Source organism: Eretmochelys imbricata, chromosome 2 (assembly GCF_965152235.1).
Source record: "Eretmochelys imbricata isolate rEreImb1 chromosome 2, rEreImb1.hap1, whole genome shotgun sequence".
NCBI classification, from domain to species: Eukaryota; Metazoa; Chordata; order Testudines; family Cheloniidae; genus Eretmochelys; species Eretmochelys imbricata.
Genome location: NC_135573.1, coordinates 226,918,710 through 226,944,022, shown reverse-complemented (window position 1 = coordinate 226,944,022; position 25,313 = coordinate 226,918,710). Strand labels below are relative to the sequence as shown.

Here is a 25,313-nt window from a genome sequence, read left to right as displayed (position 1 = left end):
GAAACACTATTTCATTAGGAGGTGGTGAAGCACTGGAATGGGTTACCTAGGGGTGTGGTGGAATCTCCATCCTTAGAGGTTTTTAAGGCCTGGCTTGACAAAGCTTTGGCTGGGATGATTTAGTTGGTGTTGGTCCTGCTTTGAGCAGGGTATTGGACTAGATGACCTCATGAGGTCTCTTCCAACCCTAATATTCTATGATTCTATGAACTCCATGGGTGATAGGGGCTCCAGGATCCTAAGTCACTCGTGAGGTACTGAGTGCACTATCTTGCCCTTAGTCCAATGTTTGCTTTGTATTTTTGTTTATCTTCCTTAATCTACTTAGCGCTGTGCAATGGGATGAAATCTTGACCCCACAGAAGTTAATGGCGAAATTCCCATTTACTGGGTCAGCATTTCACCCCTGAAGTTTTGCTTAGCAATGTCCCTGCAGACATTTAGCTAAATAATATGGATAAAAGCCTTAGAACACCTGGAGAAAGCGAGAGTGAATAAATGGCTCTGAGACAGATCCACAGCAAGAGTCTGAGAATGACACTCTGTCAGCTAGTCAACAAACGAGTACAAAAGCCTGGTCTATCTCAGTGGAATGGCCAAAGGCAGGCAGGATAACCAGACCTTATCCTGGCTGGACTCCCCGCTGCATTACGATCTTACCTACTGCTTTAGACTGACTCTGAGTTCACTTTTATGGTGCACATGTATATTATGATTTTTTTTCCTTAATACTGCACCATTACTTTTCTAGGGGTCTGCTAAAGGCAGCTGCCATTTTTTGTTCAGCTCAAATGTAATCTGTTATAGAGGTGACTTGCAGTGTGTTCTTTATTATTTACTCCTAATGTAAACCAGAAAAAATCAATCAGATTGAAAGTATATGGTTTCCCTTTAATGTATGGAAAAATGTAATAACCTTTCCTTGTCAGTTTTGCCCCCCTCTTTTGGATGTCAACAGCCTACCTGGTCTTTCAATTATCAGTGACTGGTTTTTGGGGCTTTGGATCCAAAAATTTCAGCGTAGACTCTAGTCTCACTTTTTTGTGTTCAAATATAAATCTATTACACACAGAATAGATAGCAACTCTGCTGTAGCTAATTGTTTCAGTGAGTTTTGGGAACATGCCAGGGAAGGTATCCTGCTGTTTTTGTGCTTTTCAGATGTAAATGTTTCATCAAGCCTAGCTGAGATGTAGTGCAAAAGTGTATGTACTCAATGCTCATGGTTCCTTTTCTGTTGTTGCAGTGATCTGCTGTCTTCAGAATACCTTGAGAGGCATATCGAGCATGGAGGAAAGACAGTGGAAGTTAAAGTAAGAGTTTGCTTGGGGTTCTGAGGGTTCCCCCCATTTTTTAAATGTTTGTTTAATGGACACTCCCTGATTTCTCTGTAACCAGTGAATTCTGATTTTAACATAAATTCCTCCTATGAGTCAGAAAAGTTTTGTTTCATCTAATTTTTAAGCTTCTTTTTTATTTTACATTACATAAATATTCATGACAAAATTATACTTATGAGAAATGTATACGCTGTAGTTTTTTTACTTTCCTTTGCTCTAAATACGTATGTGCCAACTGAAGTGCCACAATGACTCTATTACATAATGTATCATTACGTAAACTTACTAAAAGACCAGGATTGCTGTTTTTATGGGTTTCCTCATATATTTGAGTATAGCAAGTTATATTGGATAGTAATTCCAAATATTTAGCCATCTTGAAATAGAAGGTTCCTTTTGTAAAAGGTTCATTGAGAAATATTGTTAAAGTTGTCTCCTAAGAAATATGTCAGGCTGGGTCCTTTTTGCAGGATGTTAGTTTCTATTTTCTCTGTGTGTTTATACTAATTCAATGAAAGCCAGCCTGATGATCCACTCTGTCTCTCTGAATACACCAGCTGTATTTTCAAGTATTCATATACACTGATGCTACGTACATTTGTACTTAACATTAGATTTTACAAAACCATCAGTAACTTCAGAAAGAATAAAGTTAAATCAGTATTTACATATATCTCCTCAGAGTTGCTGTGAAAGAGTCTTCTGGTGCATAGACAACATCTCATGGAAGTACGGCAATAAAATAAATGTAGACTGTACATAGCATGCATAGCAGTGAGAGTGGGTCATAATAGTCGCTCTTTTTAAAGGACACTGTCAAACCAAATGTTCCCCAAAATTTAGGTTTTGTAAAAAACAACCCCCCCGAATTGAAGACTACCCAAATCTCTAAACAATTAAATGTTCCCTTACAATGTGACCGCAAAAGCAGGAAAGGGCAAAGCAAAAATTTGGTCAACTGAACGCACAGAAATATTTGTTCACTTCAACTACTTAATAATCAGTTTACCCTTCCCTAGAATTTTCATATATATTATAAACTATGGAACCAAAAGTATATATTTATGCAGTGCCGAATTGAACATTGAGAAACACATGTTCATTTATTGTAAAGATCATTTTTCACAATGAGCATGTGCTATACTGTACAGTCAAAAAATCTGACTCTAATCCAAAATTTGACTCAAGCAGAAACACAAGATAACAGCTGTAGTTAATAAAAAAAGTTAATCCATTTTTCTGTGTTAGGAAATATATACAAATTGGCAAACTTAAACATTTTTTTGGCTGCCTGTAAGTCCTGCTTTACTAAATTAGGGACCAGTTCTGCATCCCCCTCTCATGAGTAATCCTTACTTCAGTGAGTAATATCTTTGAATTCAATGGGCTACTGAGCCAAATAAGGAGTACTTGCATGAACAAGAGGTAGCAGGACTGGGGCTTTAAAACAGGATTTTTATTGATTTTACATAGTGTGGATCACATTCTAACAGAGAGGTTTCAGAGTAGCAGCCGTGTTAGTCTGTATCCGCAAAAATCAAAGGAGTACTTATGGCACCTTAGAGACTAACAAATTTATTTGAGCATAAGGTTTTGTGAGCTACAGCTCACTTCATCGGATGCATGCAGTGGAAAATACAGCGGGGAGATTTTATATACACAGAGAACATGAACCAATGGGTGTTACCGTACACACTGTAACGTGAGTGATCAGGTAAGGTGAGCTATTACCAGCAGGAGAGAAAAAAATACCTTTTGCAGTGATAATCAACGTGGGCCATTTCTAGCAGTTGACAAGAATGTGTGAGGAACCGTAGTGGGGTGGGGGGGAAAGGGGAGAGAGATAAATATCGGGAAATAGTTTTACTTTGTGTAATGACACATCCACTCCAGTCTTTATTCAAGCCTAAGTTAATGGTGTCCAGTTTGCAAATTAATTCCAATTCAGCAGTCTCTCATTGGAGTATGTTTTTGAAGTTTTTTTGTTGAAGAATTGCCACTTTTAGATCTGTAATCGAGTGACCAGAGAGATTGAAGTGTTCTCCGACTGATTTTTGAATGTTATAATTCTTGACGTTTGATTTGTGTCCATTTATTCTTTGTTGCAAGGATAGGTTCCTGGGTTAGTGTTTTTGTTGGGTGGTGGCTGGTGAGTATTTGATTCTGGTTGCGGGGCTGTCTGTAAGGAACCTCTCCTTGCAACAAAGCCTGTTGCCAACTGTGTCCACATATCTATTCAGGGGACACCATTATAGGTCCTAATCACATCAGCCACACTATCAGAGGCTCGTTCACCTGCACATCTACCGATGTGATATATGCCATTGTGTGCCAGCAATGCCCCTCTGCCATGTACATTGGCCAAACTGGACAGTCTCTACATAAAAGAATAAATGGACACAAATCAGATGTTGAGAAGGGGGAGAACCAGTCTGATGGCCACACATTTCAAAAGAGCTCATCAGCCACAATTAGTGCCAGATTCTCAAAAAAAAAACAACCCCAAAACCCTCAGCTCCCACTTAGGCATCAAAATAAGTGGCTAGATTTTCAGGACAGCTCAGCATGCTCGGTACATGTCGGTGCTGAGCATGCTTCAAAAACTGGCCGTGGTTTCAGTGCCTCAACCAGGAGCAGAGCTCTTTTGAAAAAAAAAAAAAAAAAAAAGGTGGCCTCAATTTTGTGTACTGAGCACTTGAAAACCTAACTGTTGGCTCTTGTGAAAATCTGGCCCCACGTGATCAGTAAGCTGTTGGTCCATAGATCACAGTTGGAGAACCACTTCCTTAAGATACTGAAAGAGAGAGAAGCAGAGAAAAAGTCCAGAAATGTTTATTATGCATATTGGAATCTGGAGTCTGTAGTTCAAACTGTTCTCAATATACATATACAGACATAGACTCCTTACATGATGATGATTCAATATTTTAAAATTCTGCTATGATTTTATTGTGTCATAAAATCCTGCTAAATTGGTACTTGTTCTAAGAATAAACCAATCAAAACATAGAAAACAACAAAAATAAAGGGATCACGCAGACTACTTAAATACTTGTTAAAAAAGAAAAAGCTACTGAAAGGGCCAGACTTGCAACAAAAATAAATTGCATAATAAAGACCACATTGCTTTGTGACATTTCCTAAGCTATCCAGCTCCATTTCTGAGTCTGTCAGTTACATAATGAGGAGACTGAGTCTGGCGTATATTAAAGGCTAAATCTTGCTGTTTCCTACTGCAAATGTGGAAGGCCCTGAACACATTAAAGCTGCCATGGTCCAGCTGTGTGAGAGGAAGGGGGCACGCTATGGAGCTCCTACTCCTCTTGGGGGAAAACACTACTAGCTGGTGGAGCTGGTAGCAGTGCCAGAAGGGAGAGGATAGGTATTTCAGCAAGAAGACCACATCTGCTTCTTCTACAGGAAGATCCATCTCCATCATTGGTTCTCCCTTCTCCTGTGATGGGAGGGGATAGAGGAGACCCACCACCTCTCTTCTGACTAGGAGTGGGTGATAAGAGAAAAAAACCTCACTCTTCGTTATCAACTCCCTCTCATTTCTGGGGAAGTTGGATGAGAAAACAGAGCTCTAGCCAGATTGCAAAGGCAACTAAATGGCCTTGTCAAATCCCTCTCCCTATTTGGCACTCGACAGCGTGATGAGGATAGTCCTGTTTTAAAATTTTTGTTTTTACAGTGAAGTGCTTTCTTTAGCTTCTTCTTTCCCCTACATCACATAGCACAATGCACGTAGCAGATATTGCCACTGCTGTCGTCAGCAATATGGGAAACAGATGGGAGCACTAATGCGCTATGCGAATGCAGCTGCATACGCAGTCGCTGTTTAACAACGTTACATACATGTATGTGCCAAAGGGGTGGACAGATGCTTGCTCTAGCTTTTGCTCTTTGTAGAATTGGGCAGAACAATTCTAATCCCCTAACTAAAATTTCCTTCTCTGAAGAAAATGTTCTGGTTTTCTGTCATTGCTTACAGTGTTTTGGAGATGGGGAGGGGAAAAAAAAAGAAAAGAAATACCTATAGTTCAAGGATCCAGTTGTTAAGGAATGAAGGGATTTTTAATGACAGGCATCTCAATTTAACATATCCTTTTGTAACAAAAGAGTGTAAATTCTAATTTAATTGTTGCACAATTAATTAGTATTTGTGGAGCACTTTGAAGATGAAATGCACTATACTCTGTAATTGCTAAGTGTCATGACGTCATTGAATGAGGCAGGGAAGCACACCTCCTTGCTAGCTGCTTCAAATGCTAGGAATGCAGGACCTTCAATGTTGTTATATCAGCCAGCAATGCCCAATATTAAAAAAAACCCCAAAGGGTTAAGGGGAGGTGGGGTGGGGAGGTTTGGTCCGCATGTTAGTGAAATTTTGCTACCAGTAAGGAAATCTAATCTGTCATCCTCATCTCTGAACTCTATCTAGAGGCAAAGAGAATACTCAATCAATCAATCAATCAATCATTTAACAAGAAGCAGAAAACACCCTTCATGCATTACCTTTTCCTGATTGTGTCAGTACAGATCTTTCCAAGCACACAAATGCTCAACTTGCATATACTTTACCTCACTGCAATATATCTCCGTGTCCTTTTATCTCTTTTTAGTTATCATTCTGTCACTGAGATGAAAGGCAAAATACAGCTTGAACTGCTGAGTAATCTACACCATGGGATTTTTCTTCCTTAGACTGAACAACTTATACCTATTCAGTGACATTTTCTCTTATAAAATATTTTCATTTTTTCACATTACAGCCCTATGCATTCTGCTCATTATCCAAACAGAACTGTCATGTGGACCTACAAAGGTTTCTAGATAATAGTTTTGAGACAATTAAGCGGAGATACAGTGTCCAAATCGGAGAGATTGTATAGGTGGTTTTATATGTATATTTTTAGACAGCGTGATTAATTGTAACCAGAGGGCAGTTTGTCTATGTCTCAAATAATCCAATAAATCACAATGTATGCAAGTTGTAAACATGCTGTACATATGTTATGCAAAACAAACCAACCCAGCCTTTGGCCAAAATGTTTGAAGTGGAATGTAAATCCATATTTAGGCACTTAATTAAGTTCTTGATCCTGCACCATTGAAGGCACTGGGAGCTTTGCCACTAAGGGCACGTCTACACATCAAGGAAAAACCCGCAGATGACCAGTGCCAGCTGACTCGGGTTCATGGGGCTCGGGCTGTGGGACTGTTTCCTTGCTGTGTAGACTTCTGGGCTTGGGCTGGAATCCGAGTTCTGGGACCTTCCCACCTCGCAGGCCCTAGAGCCTGAGCCCAGACATCTACACAGGAATGAAACAGCCCCACAGCTCAAGCCCCATGAACCCAAGTTAGCTGGCACTGGCCACCCATGGGTTCTTCTTTGCTGTGTAGACATATCCTTAATTGTTCAGGATCATGTTCAGACTCTTAATAGCTTGATTTGCAAAGGTAGTAACTCCCTGTAGCTCCCATTGACCTCAGTGGGCACTTCTCAAAATCAGGCAGCTTACACCTAGTCTACACTATGTAGTCAGGTGGATGTAAGCCACCTTGCGTTGACCTAGTTGTGCATATGTCTACACATAAATTTGTCTCTCACTCATGTAAATTCTCCATTAAGCCAATATTGCAATCCCACTTCCCTGAATGGTGTTGAGCTAAGGTAGATGTACTGAGGTTGACGCAATGTGAAATATGTGTTAATTATGTTGACCCTAATAATCCTCCAGCAGCTGTCCCACAATCCCACCACTGACTACTCTGGTCACAATTGTGAACTCCACTGCCCGGGGCTCATGGAGCCTGGAATGCCTCCACCCCTCATTTAAAAGCTGTGACTTTTTGAAATGCCTTTTCCTGATTGTCTAGCTTGGAGAGCACACCTAGCAGCTCCCATTGTTGTGTGCAATTGCCCAGCTGACCATGCTGGCTGCACATTCCAGATGCACTTTGGCTTGGAGTAGACAGGAGATATTGGATCTCTGGGGCCTGGTTGGAGAAGAGGCCGTGCAAACACAGCTACGGACCAGACCTAGAAACATAGACATCTATGAGCAGATTGCATGGTGGATGCAGGAGGAGTATGACAGGGATCAGCAGCAGTGCTGCATGAAAGCAAAGGAACTGCAGCAGGCATATCAGAAGGCGAGGGAAGCCAACAGTAGATCCAGTGCTGAGCTGCAGACCTGCCACTTTTACAAAGTGCTGCATGCCATACTTGGCAGAGAACCCACTACCACCATGGATACCTCAGAGGACCCAGAGTCACAGGCCCTGCCATGAGCCAGGATCTGTTTGAGACTCCAATTCAGTCCAGTCAGTCCCGGATATCGAGCATGGACAAACCCAATGCAGGGAAAGAAAATGTAGGTAAGTGCGTAAATTTATTTCCCATAACAGTGATGGTGCTCCCAACTTACTAGGGCACAGCTATCGACTTTTCATTAATTTGCTTGTACTACAAGAGGTTGTGTAACCTGTGGGCGGGTTAGAGTTTACTTCACTGCCCTAAACCCCAACTCCCATAGAAAAGCACCTGGAGACCCAGAATTCAGGCTCTAGGGATTTTCATCAAGAATTGAACAAGGTCAACCTCCCCACATTCAAAGTTCCAAAAGAACAAAAGGAATGAACTTAATTCTTAAGTACTAACTTTATAAAATCTTATGATAAAGAAACAAATAATTTTTACAACATAACATGGCTATTTTATAAGCAACATACATTATCTTACAGTTATACAAAAACAAATAAAGAAAACAAATTAAAATCTAAACAGGTCAGTCCCCACAGAAACACAGTGAAAAGAAACTCAGAGTTACCAAAAGCTTAGGTTGAGTCTCAGTTAATCTTGATCACCAAATGTAGACAGTTTGCTGAGTCAAAAACATCTTCTCTCCACTTGCTTGTAGGAATCTTCAGTTGGAATCCATGTAGACTCTTCTGCTGAAATCACTGCTAGCCAGTCAGCTGATTAAGCAACAACTCAGTTTAACACACACACACCCACTGCAAAATGCTTCACAGTCAGCAAAAACAGCCTGCTTTCTGCTCCTGTGGCTCAGCTTCTTCCAGCCCACACTGGGCACATGGCCTTTTGTAAAGCAGCTGCCCTGACCTCTTGCCCTTGTGGAGTCTGAATTCAGCAACAGGGAACCTACTGAGCACACCCAATTCTAGAAACTTCTGAGTGTGGAGAGCTGGTTGTGCATCTACCTAGCAACAATGAACCAGACCCAACTCATTCCTATCCACTTCCAATAGATCTCTTAGGTACATGGGTTACAGTAGCAGTACAACAAAAAGGGGTAGAGTTGTTATCTGCGCCTATAGATTTAGGCGGGGTGAGCTATGAGGAGCAGTTTCTTTATGTAAACAGGGACATCCCTTGAATCTTCCAGAGACATCTTGATGAAGCTTTCATGGAGGTACTCTGAAATCCTCTCCTGAAGGTTTCTAGGGACGGTAGCCTAATTTCTTCCTCCATAGTAGGACGCTTTCCTGTGCCAGTTGGCAATAACTTTGGCAGGCACCATTGCAATAAACAGAATAGCAGCTTATGGGCCCAGACAGCTTCAGGACGCCAGCTGCAGCTGGGCTCTGTGCCTTTGTTGCCCCCAGGAGTGAGCTATCAGCTAAAATCACCACTGCCTGTGGAAAATGGTGCCAGTGTTCAGTGTCCATTTCATGCAACTGAGCAATTCCCTCCTCATTTCTCTGACCCTTGGTGGGCCATACACCCCACGGCTGGAGCTGTAAGTGGTGCTGTGCACAAGCACTCTGATGCAGAAGCATATCTTGTTTAAAACTTTAGAGTAACTGTTTTATTTGTAGCTGCTGACATTGTGGCCTTTAGGGGTTCCCTCTCCACACCTGTGGAACACCTGAGCCAGATGAGGAGAAAGAAGAGGACTCTGGATGACATGTTCAGTGAAATCCTGCAAGCCAGTGCTGCAGACCATGAACATAGAATATCAGGGTTGGAAGGGACCTCAGGAGGACATCTAGTTCAACCCCCTGCTCAAAACAGGACCAACCCCTGACTAAATCATCCCAGCCAGGGCTTTGTCAAGCCTGACCTTAAAAACTTCTAGGGAAGGAGATTCCACCACCTCCCTAGGTAACTCATTCCAGTGCTTCACCACCCTTCTAGTGAAAAAGTTTTTCCTAATATCCAACCTAAACCTCCCCCACTGCAACTTGAGACCATTACTCCTTGTTCTGTCATCTGCTACCACTGAGAACAGTGTAGATCCATCGTCTTTGGAACCCCCTTTCAGGTAGTTGAAAGCAGCTATCAAATCCCCCCTCATTCTTCTCTTCTGCAGACTAAACATCCCCAGTTCCCTCAGCCTCTCCTCATAAGTGAGGTGTTCCAGTCCCCTAATCATTTTTGTTGCCCTCCGCTGGAATCTTTCCAATTTTTCCACATCCTTCTTGTAGTGTAGGGCCCAAAACTGGACACAGTACTCCAGATGAGGCCTCACCAATGTCGAATAGAGGGGAACGATGACGTCCCTTGATCTGCTGGCAATGCCCCTACTTAATACATCCCAAAATGCCATTGACCTTCTTGGCAACAAGGGCACACTGATGACTCATATCCAACTTCTCGTCCACTGTAACCCCTAGGTCCTTTTCTGCAGAACTGCTGTCGAGCCATTCGGTCCCTAGTCTGTAGTGGTGCATGGGATTCTTCCGTCCTAAGTGCAGGACTCTGCACTTGTCCTTGTTGAACCTCATCAGATTTCTTTTGGCCCAATCCTCCAATTTGTCTAGGTCCCTCTGTATCCTATCCCTACCCTCCAGCGTATCTACCACTCCTCCCAGTTTAGTGTCATCTGCAAACTTGCTGAGGGTGCAATCCACACCATCCTCCAGATCATTTATGAAGATATTGAACAAAACCAGCCCCAGGACCGACCCCTGGGGCACTCCACTTGATACCGGCTGCCAACTAGACATGGAGCCATTGATCACTACCCGTTGAGCCCAACGATCTAGCCAGCTTTCTATCCACCTTATAGTCCATTCATCCAGCCCATACTTCTTTAACTTGCTGGCAAGAATACTGTGGGAGACAGTGTCAAAAGCTTTGCTAAAGTCAAGAAACAACACGTCCACCGCTTTCCCTTCATCCACAGAGCCAGTTATCTCGTCTTAGAAGGCAATTAGATTCGTCAGGCATGACTTGCCCTTGGTGAATCCATGCTGACTGTTCCTGATCATTTCCTCTCCTTTAAGTGCTTCAGAATTGATTCCTTGAGGACCTGCTCCATGATTTTTCCAGGGACTGAGGTGAGGCTGACTGGCCTGTAGTTCCCAGGATCCTCCTTCTTCCCTTTTTTAAAGATGGGCACAACATTAGCCTTTTTCCAGTCATCTGGGACCTCCCCCAATCGCCATGAGTTTTCAAAGATAATGGCCAATGGCTCTGCAATCACATCTGCCAACTCCTTTAGCACTCTCGGATGCAACGCATCCGGCCCCATGGACTTGTGCTCGTCCAGCTTTTCTAAATAGTCCTGAACCACTTCTTTCTCCACAGAGGGCTAGTCACCTTCTTCCCATGCTGTGCTGCCCAGTGCAGTAGTCTGGGAGCTGACCTTGTTCGTGAAGACAGAGGCAAAAAAAAGTATAGAGTACATTAGCTTTTTCCACATCCTCTGTCACTAGGTTGCCTCCCTCATCCAGTAAGGGGCCCACACTTTCCTTGACTTTCTTCTTGTTGCTAACATACCTGAAGAAATCCTTCTTGTTACTCTTAACATCTCTTGCTAGCAGCAACTCCAGGTGTGATTTGGCCTTCCTGATTTCACTCCTGCAAGCCCGAGCAATATTTTTATACTCATCCCTGGTCATTTGTCCAGTCTTCCACTTCTTGTAAGCTTCTTTTTTGTATTTAAGAGCAGCAAGGATTTCACTGTTAAGCCAAGCTGGTCGCCTGCCATATTTACTATTCTTTCTACACATCGGGATGGTTTGTCCCTGTAACCTCAATAAGGGTTCTTTAAAAATACAGCCAGCTCTCCTGGACTCCTTTCCCCCTCATGTTATTCTCCCAGGGGATCTTGCCCCTCAGTTCCCTGAGGGAGTCAAAGTCTGCTTTTCTGAAGTCCAGGGTCTGTATTCTGCTGCTCTCCTTTCTTCCTTGTGTTAGGATCCTGAACTCGACCATTTCATGGTCACTGCCTCCCAGGTTCCCATCCACTTTTGCTTCCCCTACTAATTCTTCCCGGTTTGCGAGCAGCAGGTCAAGAAGAGCTCTGCCCCTCGTTGGTTCCTCCAGCACTTGCACCAGGAAATGGTCCCCTACAGTTTCCAAAAACTTCCTGGATTGTCTGTGCAGCGCTGTACTGATCTCCCAGCAGATATCAGGGTGATTGAAGTCTCCCAGGAGAGCCAGGGCCTGCGATCTAGTAACTTCTGCGAGTTGCCAGAAGAAAGCCTCATCCACCTCATCCCCCTGGTCTGGTGGTCTATAGTAGACTCCCACCACGACATCACCCTTGTTGCTCACACTTCTAAACTTAATCCAGAGACTCTCAGGTTTTTCTGCAGTTTCATACTTGAGCTCTGAGCAGCATACTGCTCTCTTACATACAGTGTAACTCCCCCACCTTTGTCCTTCCTGAACAGCTTATATCCATCCATGACAGTACTCCAGTCATGTGAATTATCCCATCAAGTCTCTGTTATTCCAATCACATCATAATTCCTTGACTGTGCCAGGACTTCCAGTTCTCCCTGCTTGTTTCCCAGGCTTCGTGCATTTGTATATGGGCACTTGTGGTAACCTGCTAATTGCCCCTCTTTCTCAGTATGAGGCAGGAGCCCTCCCCTCTCATGCGCTCCTGCTTGTGCCTCCTCCCGGTATCCCACTTCCCCACTTACCTCAGGCTTTGGTCTCCTTCCCCCGGTGAACCTAGTTTAAAGCCCTCCTCACTAGGTTAGCCAGCCTGTTTGCGAAGATGCTCTTCCCTCTCTGTTAGGTGGAGCCCGTCTCTGCCTAGCACTCCGTCTTGGAACACCATCTCATGGTCAAAGAATCCAAAGCCTTCTCTCCGACACCACCTGCGTAACCATTCGTTAACTTCCACGATTTGACGGTCTCTACCCAGTCCTTTTCCTTCCACGGGGAGGATGGACGAGAACACCACTTGCACCTCAGAGGGCCTGGAGCATGAATATTGCAGACTGTATGGACAAGGAAAGGCTGGACAGGAGAAAGGTCCAGAAGTCAGAGAGGCAGATGCACCAGGACATGATGAGGCTTCTCCAGCAGCAAACACAGATGCTGTAGATTCTTGCAGACCTTCAGGTTCAACAATCCTGGGCTTGCCTCCCTCTGTAGTCCATGGAGAACTACAGCATAGCACCTCCCTACAGACGACCCTCAAAATTACATGTAGTGTCAGGGGCTGAATCCCTACCCTACTCCGCCACACTGGGGGACATTAAAGACAACCACAGCTTCACATACACCTACCTATGATAGCCATGGTTGATGTACGTGCAGCTAAAATGAACATTAATGTTCTTTCTGCTTTAAGCTCGGTTTCATAAATTTATTAAGGTTTTAATGTATTTGCTTTGAATTTGCATAGAATTTTTTGAAGTGTTTGTTACTTTGTTCAACTCTGTTGTATGGAAAATAATTCATCTTTATTAGTTCCCAACATATACTGCAGAATACTTAGTGGGAATGAAAGCACCCACTTATTGTTGTACAGAATGACAACTCATAGAATCAATGACAAACAGTGTAATAATCATAAATGTACAGCAAGCACCACAAAATTAAAAGGTGCCCTGTCAGTGATATTCACAGACGTGCACCAAGCACCACACAATTCTTAACAGGCTCCTAAACTGCAGGACCAGGTAGAGCACAGTAAACCACAAGACGTTACTGTGGGTTGCTATTAAAGCGCTCTTTCAAAGCTTCCCTGAGCCGTATAGCTCCATGTTGAGCTCTTCTCATGGTGCCTGTATCTGGCTGGTCAAACTCAGCAGACAGCACCTCCACTCCCCACTGGCAGCAGCTTTTCCCACTGTGCTTCACAGATATTATGCAGGACACTTAGTCTCTAAGGTGCCACAAGTACTCCTTTTCTTTTTATAACCCTTGGGATATTTTACACAATTGAGGTCCAATCCTGTTTGTAAACAACACCACTGATCCTTCAATCTACCAAAAGCATATTCAACTGTCATTCTGCACCTACTGATCTGGAAGTTGACTGTTTCCTTGGTGCTGTTGAGGTGGCTAGTGTACAGTCCCTAAAAGCCAGGGGACTAGTGGGTAGGTTGGGTCCCCCAGGTTCATTATTGGCATTTCAACATCACAAATGGTAATCCACCAGTTGGAAAAGAAAATCCCTGCTTGTAGTTTTGTGAACAGTCCTGTGTTCTTAAAGATGCAAGAATCAAGCACCTTCTCTGACCAGCCAACCTTGATGTGGGTGAAATATCCCCGGTGATCCACCAGCGCTTGCATAACAATAGAAAAATAGCCCCCTTCGGTTGATATACTCTGTGGCAAGATGGTCTGGTTCCAAAATAGGGATGAGTGCCATCTATTGCTCCACCGCAGTTCAGAAACTTCGTTGCTATAAATCTATCTATTATATCCTGCATGTTTGTCGAAAGTCACAGTCCAGTATAGCAGGAGATGATTAATAGTCCTACACGCTTTGTGACAATGGTTCCCACAGTGAATTTTCCAACTCCAAAATGATTTCCCACTGACCAATGACAATCTGGCATTGAAAGTTTCCACAGTGTGATTACCACGTGCTTCTCCACTGTCAGTGCAGCTCTCATTCGCTGAAGGGCTGTGTTGAACTCCACACACAGATCCAGGAATGTGGCCTTGCGCATCTGAAAGTTCTGCAGTCACTGCTCATCATACAAACGTGCATTACAATGCAATCCCACCAGTCAGCACTTGTTTCTTGGGCCAGAAGTGGCACTCCACCATTTGCAGCAGCTCCATGAATGCCACCAACAATCTTGAACTGGTTCTCGCTACATCTCACAGCAATCTGCCCTCTAGGAAATCATCATGATCCCCGCAGCTTTCCTTTTGGCTCTGCAAATGTTGGAGGATCACGTGTCCTGTGGTTGCAATGCTCATGACAATAGTGCAGAGCTGTGCAGGCTTCATGCTTCTGTCAGAGATGGTAGACAGCTACAAGTCCCATGTCAGTTTGTAGAATTTTCAAAATAGGTGTGAAAATTATGGGAGTGAGATGCCATTATAGGGTGGAGAAAGTTGCATGAATGGAGCTTGAACCTGCCATCCCAATCACCCTGTTCGACTTTGCCAAAAGCATTGCCAAAACTTCCCAAAAGACAGAACTCTAGATGGTGGCCCATACCTTCCCATGGTGCACTGCACTGTGTGTCAAAACAAACACTCCTAGAGAGTATGTGCGGTGCTGACACAATGAACCAAGTATGCACGTGCACAAGCGATATACTAACTGTGGCAGCTCTATAATGACGTAACTTGAGTTGGCTAAAGTTTGTAGTATAGACATGTCCTTAGTTAAGTATCTCAGTGTGTATTTAGGTACCTAGCTTTAGGCACTTAAAAGTTTTAAAGCATGTTAATGCAATTGAAAGGTTGAGATTTTAATTGTGTAAAACTCAGAAAGCAACTTTAACTCTCCTTATTCATATGTGTATTACAAAATCTTTTTTGTTACAATACCAGACAACATATGAAGATTAAATGTCTTATACTGTGCACGTGTCTAAATTTGTAGAAATAATTACAATTCCTTCATATACTGTGTTATTAGCCAAATAGTATGTACATCACCTAGTGTGTGTTGTCATAATTTAAGACTGTTTTAATGCATATGGACAAGGGGAAAGAGTACAGTGCTGGGAGAACTTTAACTGTGGATCCTTCTTTTTTATACAATTAAAATCTCAGCCTTAATATGCCAGTATCATAGTTTTGGGGGGGCGGAAGGTTTAAATAAGATATTCTTTTTATAGAAAAACAATTCAGAAGTGAACACAGAGTATTAAAAAGCCCCCCAGAAGGTGGGGAGACTGGATGGCTGAGGGGCCTGATAAGGAGATATGTAGCCTTTCCTCTCAAGGTCACTACTTCAAATCTGACCTGGGTTAGCAGTGACTAGAAGTCATTACCACCCAGTGGCTGAAATCAAGTGAGTATCAATTACATCTTATCATGTATTATTTTATTAAGCCTCATACTGACATCCTCATTAGTGTTCGGACATGCCATGGTAGCATATTTCCATAGGTATTGACTGATCACAGCTTTATTATAATTCAAGATATAACTGAAAAACAATGATTCACTGATTGCATCAATCCTACTTTATAACAAATCAAGTGATGTGCTGCCAATATTTAGCAAAGGGCTCCCAGTCCCCCATTTCGAATACAATAGCCCTGTCTACCTGAGGTTTTCTGCTTACTAGGAAGACTGTAGGATAGCAGAATGCAGTCATGTCTCTTCCCACTTCAACAAAAAAACCTCTCATAACCAGGAGGGAAGCAATACAACTTGGCACACACACATATATTAAGTGCACTTTGCTGGAAGTGTTTATACTTTGTTCCTGAAAAACACATTTAGGACATCGATAGGATCTCAGTGTTCAGCTTGTGTAACATGTAAGGGGGGAGGGAGAGGAAGTAGGCATTATGAGGTGGGGAGTGTCATGCGGTACTGTCCCTCAGGTAATTGCATCAGGTGTCAGATATTTTAAAAAAAAAAAACAACAAAAAAAAACCCCTAGTCTGATGGTTCATTCCATAGGCAAAAAAAAAAAAAAAGTATGTCCTTTTGGGCAACAACAATTTTTGCCATATCCAGAAAGGAGATTACTCTGTTAGAACCAGGGAAATCACAATAACCCTCCTGTGAAGAGGTTGAGAAACCTCACATCATCATGAAAAGGTAAATCAGGGTTTGTCAACCCATGGATTGAGACCCATAATTGGGTCACCAGAATGTTTCAAAGGGTTGCATGGCTGCTCCTGTGTCTCCTGTCCCTCCCAGTTCACCTCCCTGCTCCAGGCACTGCAATCTCTGGGATTCCAGTACCACTCAGCTTTGGCCCAGCCATCATGACAACGGGAGCTCGGATAGGTCACATTTGAGTGAGTGGCGCTGCAATGCCATGAGCCAGGTCACAACTCCACTTTCACAAATTTAGTCCAATCAGTGGGACGGTGCCAAACCTGAGCAGCACTGCAACCCCAGAGATTGCAACACCTGAGTGGAGAGTCAAACCCAGCCAGCCCCACAGTAGAGGAGCTGCCACTGTGCAGTGAGTGCCGGGCAGGATGCAACTGAAACCACATCAGGGCTTCCACCCCCAAACTATTTAGTGGGTTGCGACAGTCCATAAAGATTTACAAGTGGGACCTGAGCCCCAAAAGGTTAAGAATCAGTGGGTTAAAGAAAGCTTATGGATATAGTTAGACCCACCCCACTGTACCTGCATCCAATGCCAGGCCTGGAGGGAGAAGAAAAGGAGAGAACCTGGCTTAGTTCAGGGCTGACTGGCGAAGAGGCGGGAGATGATGCTCCCCTCACATAGGGAGGCAGCTATTAGTAGCCCGATAGCTGGGATAGCTTCTGGGACTGGGGAAGAAGCAGTGCATCCCTGACTGAGGGAAACAGCTAAGGAGACCAAGGGACACCAGCAGTGAGAAAACTGCATGTGACTGAGCTATAGAAACATTGTGGGGTAGGGATTAGGTGTCACCACTTTTATGTCTGCTCCACCCAGAGGGACCTCAGACTACAACAGGATGCCACAACAGGTCCACAAGGGGTTGCTACTCGAGTTGCGCCACTACAGACGGTTTGGACTATCGGGTCCATGCCCCAAACTGAGGTAGGAAGTAGCCCAGGGCCGTGGACTTACACACTCTGCCAGGAGGATCCTTGTGGCATTGCTTAACACAGGGCCCTTGGTTGGGAGCCAGTGGGGAGGAAGAGTCTGAGTCCCTCTACCACAACTCTTTAAGGACTGAGGCACCTCCATCAGGGAAGCAAGGGGCTGGAAGTCAGGCACCCCAACCACTAAGCTGTCTGCTCTTCCGAGCACCATGATACACCTCTCTTCTATTTGATGGAAAGATTTAAAAATCAGATTTCTGCAAGTTTCCCCAAAGCCCCTCTCCAGTACTTATACAGTCCCAGAGCCCTTTCCCATATGTATAATATACAAGCTTTTTTCCCCACAGAATTTTCTATAGCTGCATTTGTTTTATCTGAAGCTCACTGTACTATAGAACTCAGTTTATATTATAGGTGCTGACAGAGCTTTAAAATTTCTGCACACTTTCAGTTTCTCTGAAAATCTTTTGTTTAGACGTGTTATTCTACCATATTACAATCAGTATGATTTGTGGAAGGACTCAGGTTTCCTGTTTTGATTTAGTTTACATTATAGAGAGAGTTCCTTCTGAGTTTAAGTAAAATGTACTCTTCTCTGTAGGGCACAGGGAGCTAACGTAGCTCAGTCATTCCGCATGTTGCGCCTTCTCTACCTAATGGTACTTCGGGGTTGTAAGTGGTCTTAAATACAAGACTTGGGAGGGGAAAAATACAAGACCTGGGAGGGGAAAAAAGATTAATTATTACTAGTTTACATTCTATGTGCATCCTGCTATGGGAATATGAAAACTTAAACAGCAGCAGTTGTCAGCTGTAGTCTTGTACTGAATCGCATTTTTTAACATATTGGCTAGAAAGACTCTTAGATCATGAATCATGTAGGATCGTGTGGGTTTGATTACCCTGTCCTCCCTCTTTTAATTATTTCTCTTCTACCAAAACTTGGTATTACAGGGTACTCTACTTACTGCTGGGTGGTGTCCTCCTCTGGCGATTAGCACCACCAGGTTCCGTGCCTCCTTTCTCCTCTTCCGCCATTGCAGCGCTCCTCTCACTCATGGAGTCTCAATACAGCTACTTTGTGACTCAGCCCTCCAGACAGGACACAGTGATTCCCCTTCTGGAGGAATCTTTCAAAGTCTGTCTGCCCAAGCAGCATCAGGCAGCCCTCGTGCCTGATGCCCTGACCATGTCACTGCTGTAGTAACTCAGTCTTCCCATTCACTGCCCCAAGCAGTACTACTCAGTGGTAGATAATGGGGGAACCCAGTCCCACCCTCTGCTCTGGGTTCCAGTCCAGGGCCCTTCAGCAAGAAGTTAAGATCTGGGTCTTCACCAACCCTACTGCTCTCTTCAGTGGACTACTTCCTACCATGCTTCTTTAATCTTCTCCTTCAACAGCCTTCATAGTCAGACCCTTCTCTCTTAGGCCTGCCAGGTAAATCCTTCCTCATGGATTCCTGTTCCTTTTCTCAGAGGCTCCTATCCCCTTCTTCCAGAATGCTATTGCCTCATGCTATTGCCGGCCTCCTGGCTTTATAGAAGCCCCATCTTTTCCCTCACCGGTGAGCTTCTTCCTAATTAGCACCCTGCATATAGCCTAAATCTCCCTCATTTGCAGCTTAATTGGCTGATTGGGTGCTCTTGGCCTAATTCAACTCTTTCAGCGCCAGTGTGGAGCATACATCCCATCTTACCTAGCAACACATTTTCATTAAGAGGAAATTTTTTTCAGTGCTTATAAAATAAGGCATGAAGAGGGGAGGAGGGAAGAGAAGGGGAAAAAACATGGAAATGAAGGGTGTGAAGAGTTTAAAATATATTCTGGCGTACTGAGGGTGGAATCCTGACCCCATTGAAGTCAACAGGAGTTTTGCCAATTACTTCAGTAGGATCAGGGTTTCACCGCTAGTGTTAGTCACTTCACACTCTTCCTTTCCCCCACCCCCACCCTCAGCTGCCTGAAGCAGCGGGAGCATTCCAATGGTATTTCCATGTTATATGTTTGTCAAGGTTCCTCCCCCACTCTGAACGCTAGGGTACAGATGTGGGGACCTGTATGAAAACCTCCTAAGCTTATCTTTACCAGCTTAGGTCAAAACTTCCCCAAGGTACAAAATATTCCATCCTTTGTCCTTGGATTGGCCGCTACCACCACCAAACAAATACTGGTTATTGGGGAAGAGCTGTTTGGAAACGTCTTTCCCCCCAAAATACTTCTCAAAACCTTGCACCCCACTTCCTGGACAAGATTTGGTAAAAAGCCTCACCAATTTGCCTAGGTGACTCCAGACCCAGACCCTTGGATCTTAAGAACAATGAACAATCCTCCCAACACTTGCACCCCCCCTTTCCTGGGAAATGTTGGATAAAAAGCCTCACCAATTTGCATAGGTGACCACAGACCTAAACCCTTGGATCTGAGAACAATGAAAAAGCATTCAGTTTTCTTACAAGAAGACTTTTAATAGAAGTAAAGAAATCCCCTCTGTAAAATCAGGATGGTAGATACCTTACAGGGTAATTAGATTCAAAACATAGAGAATCCCTCTAGGCATAACCTTAAGTTACAAAAAAGATACACTGACAGAAATAGTTATTCTATTCAGCACAATTCTTTTCTCAGCCATTTAAAGAAATCATAATCTAACACATACCTAGCTAGATTACTTACTAAAAGTTCTAAGACTCCATTCCTGGTCTATCCCCGACAAAAGCAGCATATAGACAGACAGAGAGACCCTTTGTTTCTCTCCCTCCTCCCAGCTTTTGAAAGTATCTTGTCTCCTCATTGGTCATTTTGGTCAGGTGCCAGCGAGGTTACCTTTAGCTTCTTAACCCTTTACAGGTGAGAGGAGTTTTCTTCTGGCCAGGAGGGATTTTAAAGGGGTTTACCCTTCCCTTTATATTTATGACAGTGTGTCATCCATAGTCGTAAAATGGCTCAACACATCCCATGTTTTGTTATCTCGGTTTCCTAGAGCCACTAAACCGTTATTTCATGTGGGGACTTAAAATTTCTAGATTGGGGTTCTCAAACTTCATTGCACCGTGACCCCCTTTTGACAACAAAAATTACTACATGACCCCAGGAGTGGGGACCAAAGCCTGAGTCTGCCTAAGCCCCACTGCCCCGGGTCAGGGGGGAGGCAGGGGCAAAGCCCAAGGGCTTCAGCCCCAGGCAGGGGGCTTGTAACCTCGGCACCAGCAAGTCTAAGCTGGCCCTGACGACCACATTAAAATGTGGTCACGACCCACTTTGGGGTCCTGACCCACAGTTTGAGAACTACTATTCTAGATGCAGTTATAAGCGGTTGGATATTCATGTGGAAGGAGCAAGAAGGGACTTTCCATCGCTCAGAAATAATGAAGAGTCAGTAAGTAAATTCTGCTTGTGTTTTTAATCCCTTCCTCCTCCATTGTACACAGGGCTTTCCCCTCTTCTGATTGGTAAATGTCTGCATATGTGCGTGCCTGCGGGGGTTGTCTTCTGAGTGGGGTTGCATGTTACGTAGATTCCTGGATGGAAAGAGAAAAAAAGTAATTGCTGAAAGTCTAGGCTACATCTACACTACACACCACTGGTAGGGCACATGTAGCTACATGCCTCAGTGAAAAGCAAGCTGCGTCCATGCTGCGGTGTAGCTACACATGACAGTGAAAGGCTCTGGCACGATGTGGAGGCAGCAGGGAAAGGTTCAGCAGCTCCCTTTCACTGCACTGAGGCCTCCCCACTTCCAGAACCTTTCCCCAGAGTCTCTCCCTGCAGGGGGAGAGGGCTCCAGCCCCTGGGAGGCAGTGGGACCCTGCACTATGAAAAATAGCATTGTAGGTGAGGAGACACAGCTTGGGTGAGTAGAGAGCCATGTTGGGTACGTGGTTGAGTACATACCCACACCCTTCAGGTGTGTCTTTACTCGCTTAAGCCATGCCTCACCATCTACACTGTTATTTATACCCGTGCTAGGGACACTATCCGTGCATGTACCCTATATGCTGTGGAAAGAAGCATGCAGCATCGGCATGCCCTTAGGGTTGGGTTGTGCCTGGCTGTTGTGCTGGGGCACAAGAGTCCTGGAGGGAAGCACAAAGATTCTCTCACGTTGTGCCTTGAAGCGCTCATTCCTTTCTTCCTACATTCAGAGACACAGGAACCTGGCACAGTGTGATGGTCCTTGTGATAATCCAAGTGTAGGAACTCTATGAAGTTAGGGGAGGGATAGCTCAGTGGTTTGAGCATTGGCCTGCTAAATACAGGGTTGGAAGTTCAATTCTTGAGGGGACCATTTAGGGATCTGGGCCAAAAATTGGGGATTGGTCCTGCTTTGAGCAGGGGGTTGAACTAGATGACCTCCTGAGGTCCCTTCCAACCCTGATATTCTATGTCTGTGGCGCTAGCCACAGTAGGAAGGAAGCTGTAAATAGCCCTGTTCTCATCTGCTTTAGGCAGGTGTTACTTAAAATCATTTTCTCTAACATTGAATGACAGTGAGTCAAGAGGCTGCCAGATGCTAGTGCAGTTCCCTGCCCAGATGGCAGTGTGCTGACTAACAAGGTAGCTGGACATGCCCTAAAGCTGAATGCACAGAGAATGGTATCTGTAGCTTTTGGCCAGTAAACACAAGACCTCATCTGAACTCAAAGATCTAGTCCAATAGCAGATGCCTAGTGTTGAAAGCATCGGTCATAAACCACGTACAATATGGCAATTGGTGCAACTGTGTGTTTTTATGTACTTTTAAAAGAATATACTTATCTTTTAAAAGAATGCTGCCAACAGCCTTGAAATGCTTTTACAGGGAGAGCTTCAGTGGTGATAATGAGGCTGTATCTTTAATGGTTCTAAAACTCTGTCCTAGAGTCACTCACTACTGCACTTTGACTTCAAATTATGTTAATACCTATGATAAATGCTTAGCTTCCAGGAGCCTCATTTGCAAAGTCCATAACCTATTTTAAGAAAAAATAAAATTTCCTGAAACTGTTTTTCAGTTTTATGAGATTCTAATCTGAACCCTTGTTCATGGCCAATATTGATTTCCCTTTGTAAAAATTTAAACAATTGGGAACTGTGAAGATATCTGAAAGGCACATTATCTAGCAGCTGGTGTTAGATTAAACTTTGTGGAAGCCTCAAGAATTTGTAAGTAAAACTAGCTACTTACTGGAGGGCAGGAATTGTAAACCCAATGAACCTGCAATGGCTGGCACTTTAAAAAGGCTAGTGATTAGCTAGCTGGTCACAGATAATAGAGCCATTGTTAGTTGGTCCTTTAGGAGCTCTCCTCTGTAAAGAAAGGCGCACTCTACCACTAGGAACAGAAGTAGAGGTCCCTCTCCTCTCCTTTGGACTACTGAGGGTTAAAATATTAGTACACAGAAGCTAATGAGAGGGAGGTCATGCATTTTTTGGCCCAGTAATGCTGTGTATTAATGGCTATACCTCTCCTGGTTGAAGGGAATTTTTTTTGGAACGGCTTACTGGAGCATTCTGGAAACGAGAGCTGTTGCAAACAGATGACTGGGAGTCCTTAGCTTCCTAGTATCTTTGAGGAGCTAAAAATAGCAAAGAACCATTGTAAATAGCGGTAGCTCTCGAAAGCTTATGCTCAAATAAATTTGTTAGTTTCTAAGGTGCCACAAGTCCTCCTGTTCTTTTTACTGTCTCCATTGAAGACGTGGAGAGGAATCTAAGTTGGTTACTAAGGATTTTCCTCTTGAGTACAGTTTGGGTGTCCAGTTCTTACTTTTTACTTCTTATTTTTTTCATTCTTTGTGAATATTGGTTAATGTGCTTCTCCTGTTCCTTTTGATATTTATTTTTAAAAGGGTTGGGGATAGATGTTTTTTTCCAGTTTACTTTCACTGCTAGTACTACGGCCTACTTGTTTTCCAGCAGCCACTGCCACTCTAGTTGTTGGTAGGCCTCAGAGCTATGACTGCCAGAAAACAGAGACCTGATGAAGAGCTCTGTGTAGCTTGAACGCTTGTCTCTCTAGGTCCAATAAAAGAGATTACCTCACCCACATTCTCTCTCTAAAAATCAGCATACTGTGACTAGCATGAAGCTAAGAGGTTCGCCAGAAGATGGCTGTAGCAAGGTGGCATGCCAGGGGCTCAGCTGGCAGTAGTTGGGAATTCTGTGAGCAGTACCTAACCAACGGTAATAGCAGATTATGCATGAAGGCCGATGTTTGGGCACAGCTTCACTCCTGTCCAGGTGGTTGACCTGTCTGAATGGGTCCTGCCATTGCATCATTCTGATGGCTTTTGCAGAATATTATGGCAGCTTTTAGTTACCAGGAACCATTGACTGCCAAAGCCACTCCTGCTGCATTGTCCTGACAGGTCGCCATGGTGGGTCAGCACAGAGGACCTGCATCTGACTGAAGCAGCAAAGGAGAAGAACAGAGTGCCACTAGCAGAGAGCTTGTTCAGAACTACATTGATTACAGCCTGGGAAGTGGTTATATTCACGTGAAAAAAGCAAAACAAAGTTGTACTTTTTCTTCACCATAGCATTAGACAAGACTCTTCCAGCAGAAATGTTCAGATGGGGAGGCAGGATATAACAGGCACTGTAACAGAATTGTGAAGAATTTTCTCACTGTGAAGAATTTTCAACCTAATTTTCTAATAAGATCTACTCACTCCAGACTGACCTGACTAATGTCAGAATATTCTAGCAGCAGGCGAGAAATGCTGCTAAATTCCACTCTGATTTACTAGCTGATGTTCTTGATACATCGGGAGAGCAATGAACTAGACCCTTCTCTAACCTGGTTGATGAAGACCAGTGGAGAATTTGTTTTATTGATGGGGGTTATTAATGTTTCCTTTGAGACAGCAGGGTGGTATTGTTGCTGCCTTTAAACAGGGATCAGGTGTACCTTTGATTAAGAAAAATAATCTCTTGCCACTGCGTACTGAACTCTAATTGCCAAGGCTGTTAATTTTTCCTTTTTGAAAAAGGCTAATGATCAAATGGCTCTGGGACTTCAAGAATTTCCTCAGCAAGCATTTGCTCCCTGTGGGCATTCAGGTGCAGAGTGCTGCAGGGTTCCATTTTGTCATCATCTCTTCTTTTCTGTCTGTTGGTCTGATTAGGTGAGAGTGACAGGCTCTGAGGCCCTGGTTTAAGAGAGTCCTTAAGGCAAGATATGTGGTTCACAAACACAGATTTTTTTTTTTAGTGCACCAGGGACACACACAGACAACAAATATTTCCAGATACACATGTAGATCTGCCTAGATTTCTTTTGACCTGCTAGATTGTCTCAGAGTGGAAGAAGTGAGCCCACAGTAAAGTCGCACCCACATGTCAACACGTGTGACGTTATTGACATAATCTGGGACCATATAGATCATTGTTGCAACCAGGGTCCTGTAGTGGCACCAAATCTTGTATAAAGGGGGTCAAATGAGGTGTCTAAGACAAGGTTTTGGTTTGATGGTTATGATTATACTGTCTATATGTGTGTATCATTTTGTAGTTAAAGTTATGAATATTGGCTCTATACTGTCTGTAATTCAAACTTGTGCTATGCTTTTGGGGAACACGCCAGACAAGTTGGTGTCAGCTCTGCCTAGCCTGCTTGACGGCCCATTAAGGGACTATCAGCTATACAAGTGACCCATTGAGAGAAGGCAGACATGCCTTGCGACTCAGCAAGTTATGCAGGGACATGCTTATGGACAGAACTCTGAGGTTTTTCCATGCCATGTGATGGACAGCTTGTCTTTGGAACAGAGAAAGAAAGACCACATGCAAGAGAATATTAAAAGCTGCTGCAGCTCCTCCATCTTGTCTTCAATCCTGCTTCTTACCTCTGGAGGAACTTTGCTACACTGAAGCTTTGAACCAAGGTATGCAGCAAGGTATGCAGGGACCAAGGACTGAAACACCCATCCCAGCTGTGGATGTACTCCAGAGACTTGATTTGAACCTGCAGTTTATTCTATCACTGCTGAAAGCCTGAACCAAGAACTTTGCCATTACTGTAGGTAATTGATTCCATTTAACCATTCAGGCGCTTATCTATATCTTTTTCCTTGTATGA

General features: G+C 43.7%; 1 protein-coding gene across 1 annotated transcript in view; it reads left to right on the top strand.

Annotated features, from left to right (window-relative positions):
* The window catches only part of ADAM22 (ADAM metallopeptidase domain 22), a 194,153-nt gene that overhangs the window by 85,842 nt on the left and 82,998 nt on the right, over positions 1-25,313 (top strand). The window contains exon 4 of the mRNA XM_077809423.1: positions 1,247-1,313. Within this exon, the coding sequence (XP_077665549.1) occupies positions 1,247-1,313 (67 nt within the window). The remainder of the gene's footprint in view (positions 1-1,246; positions 1,314-25,313) is intronic.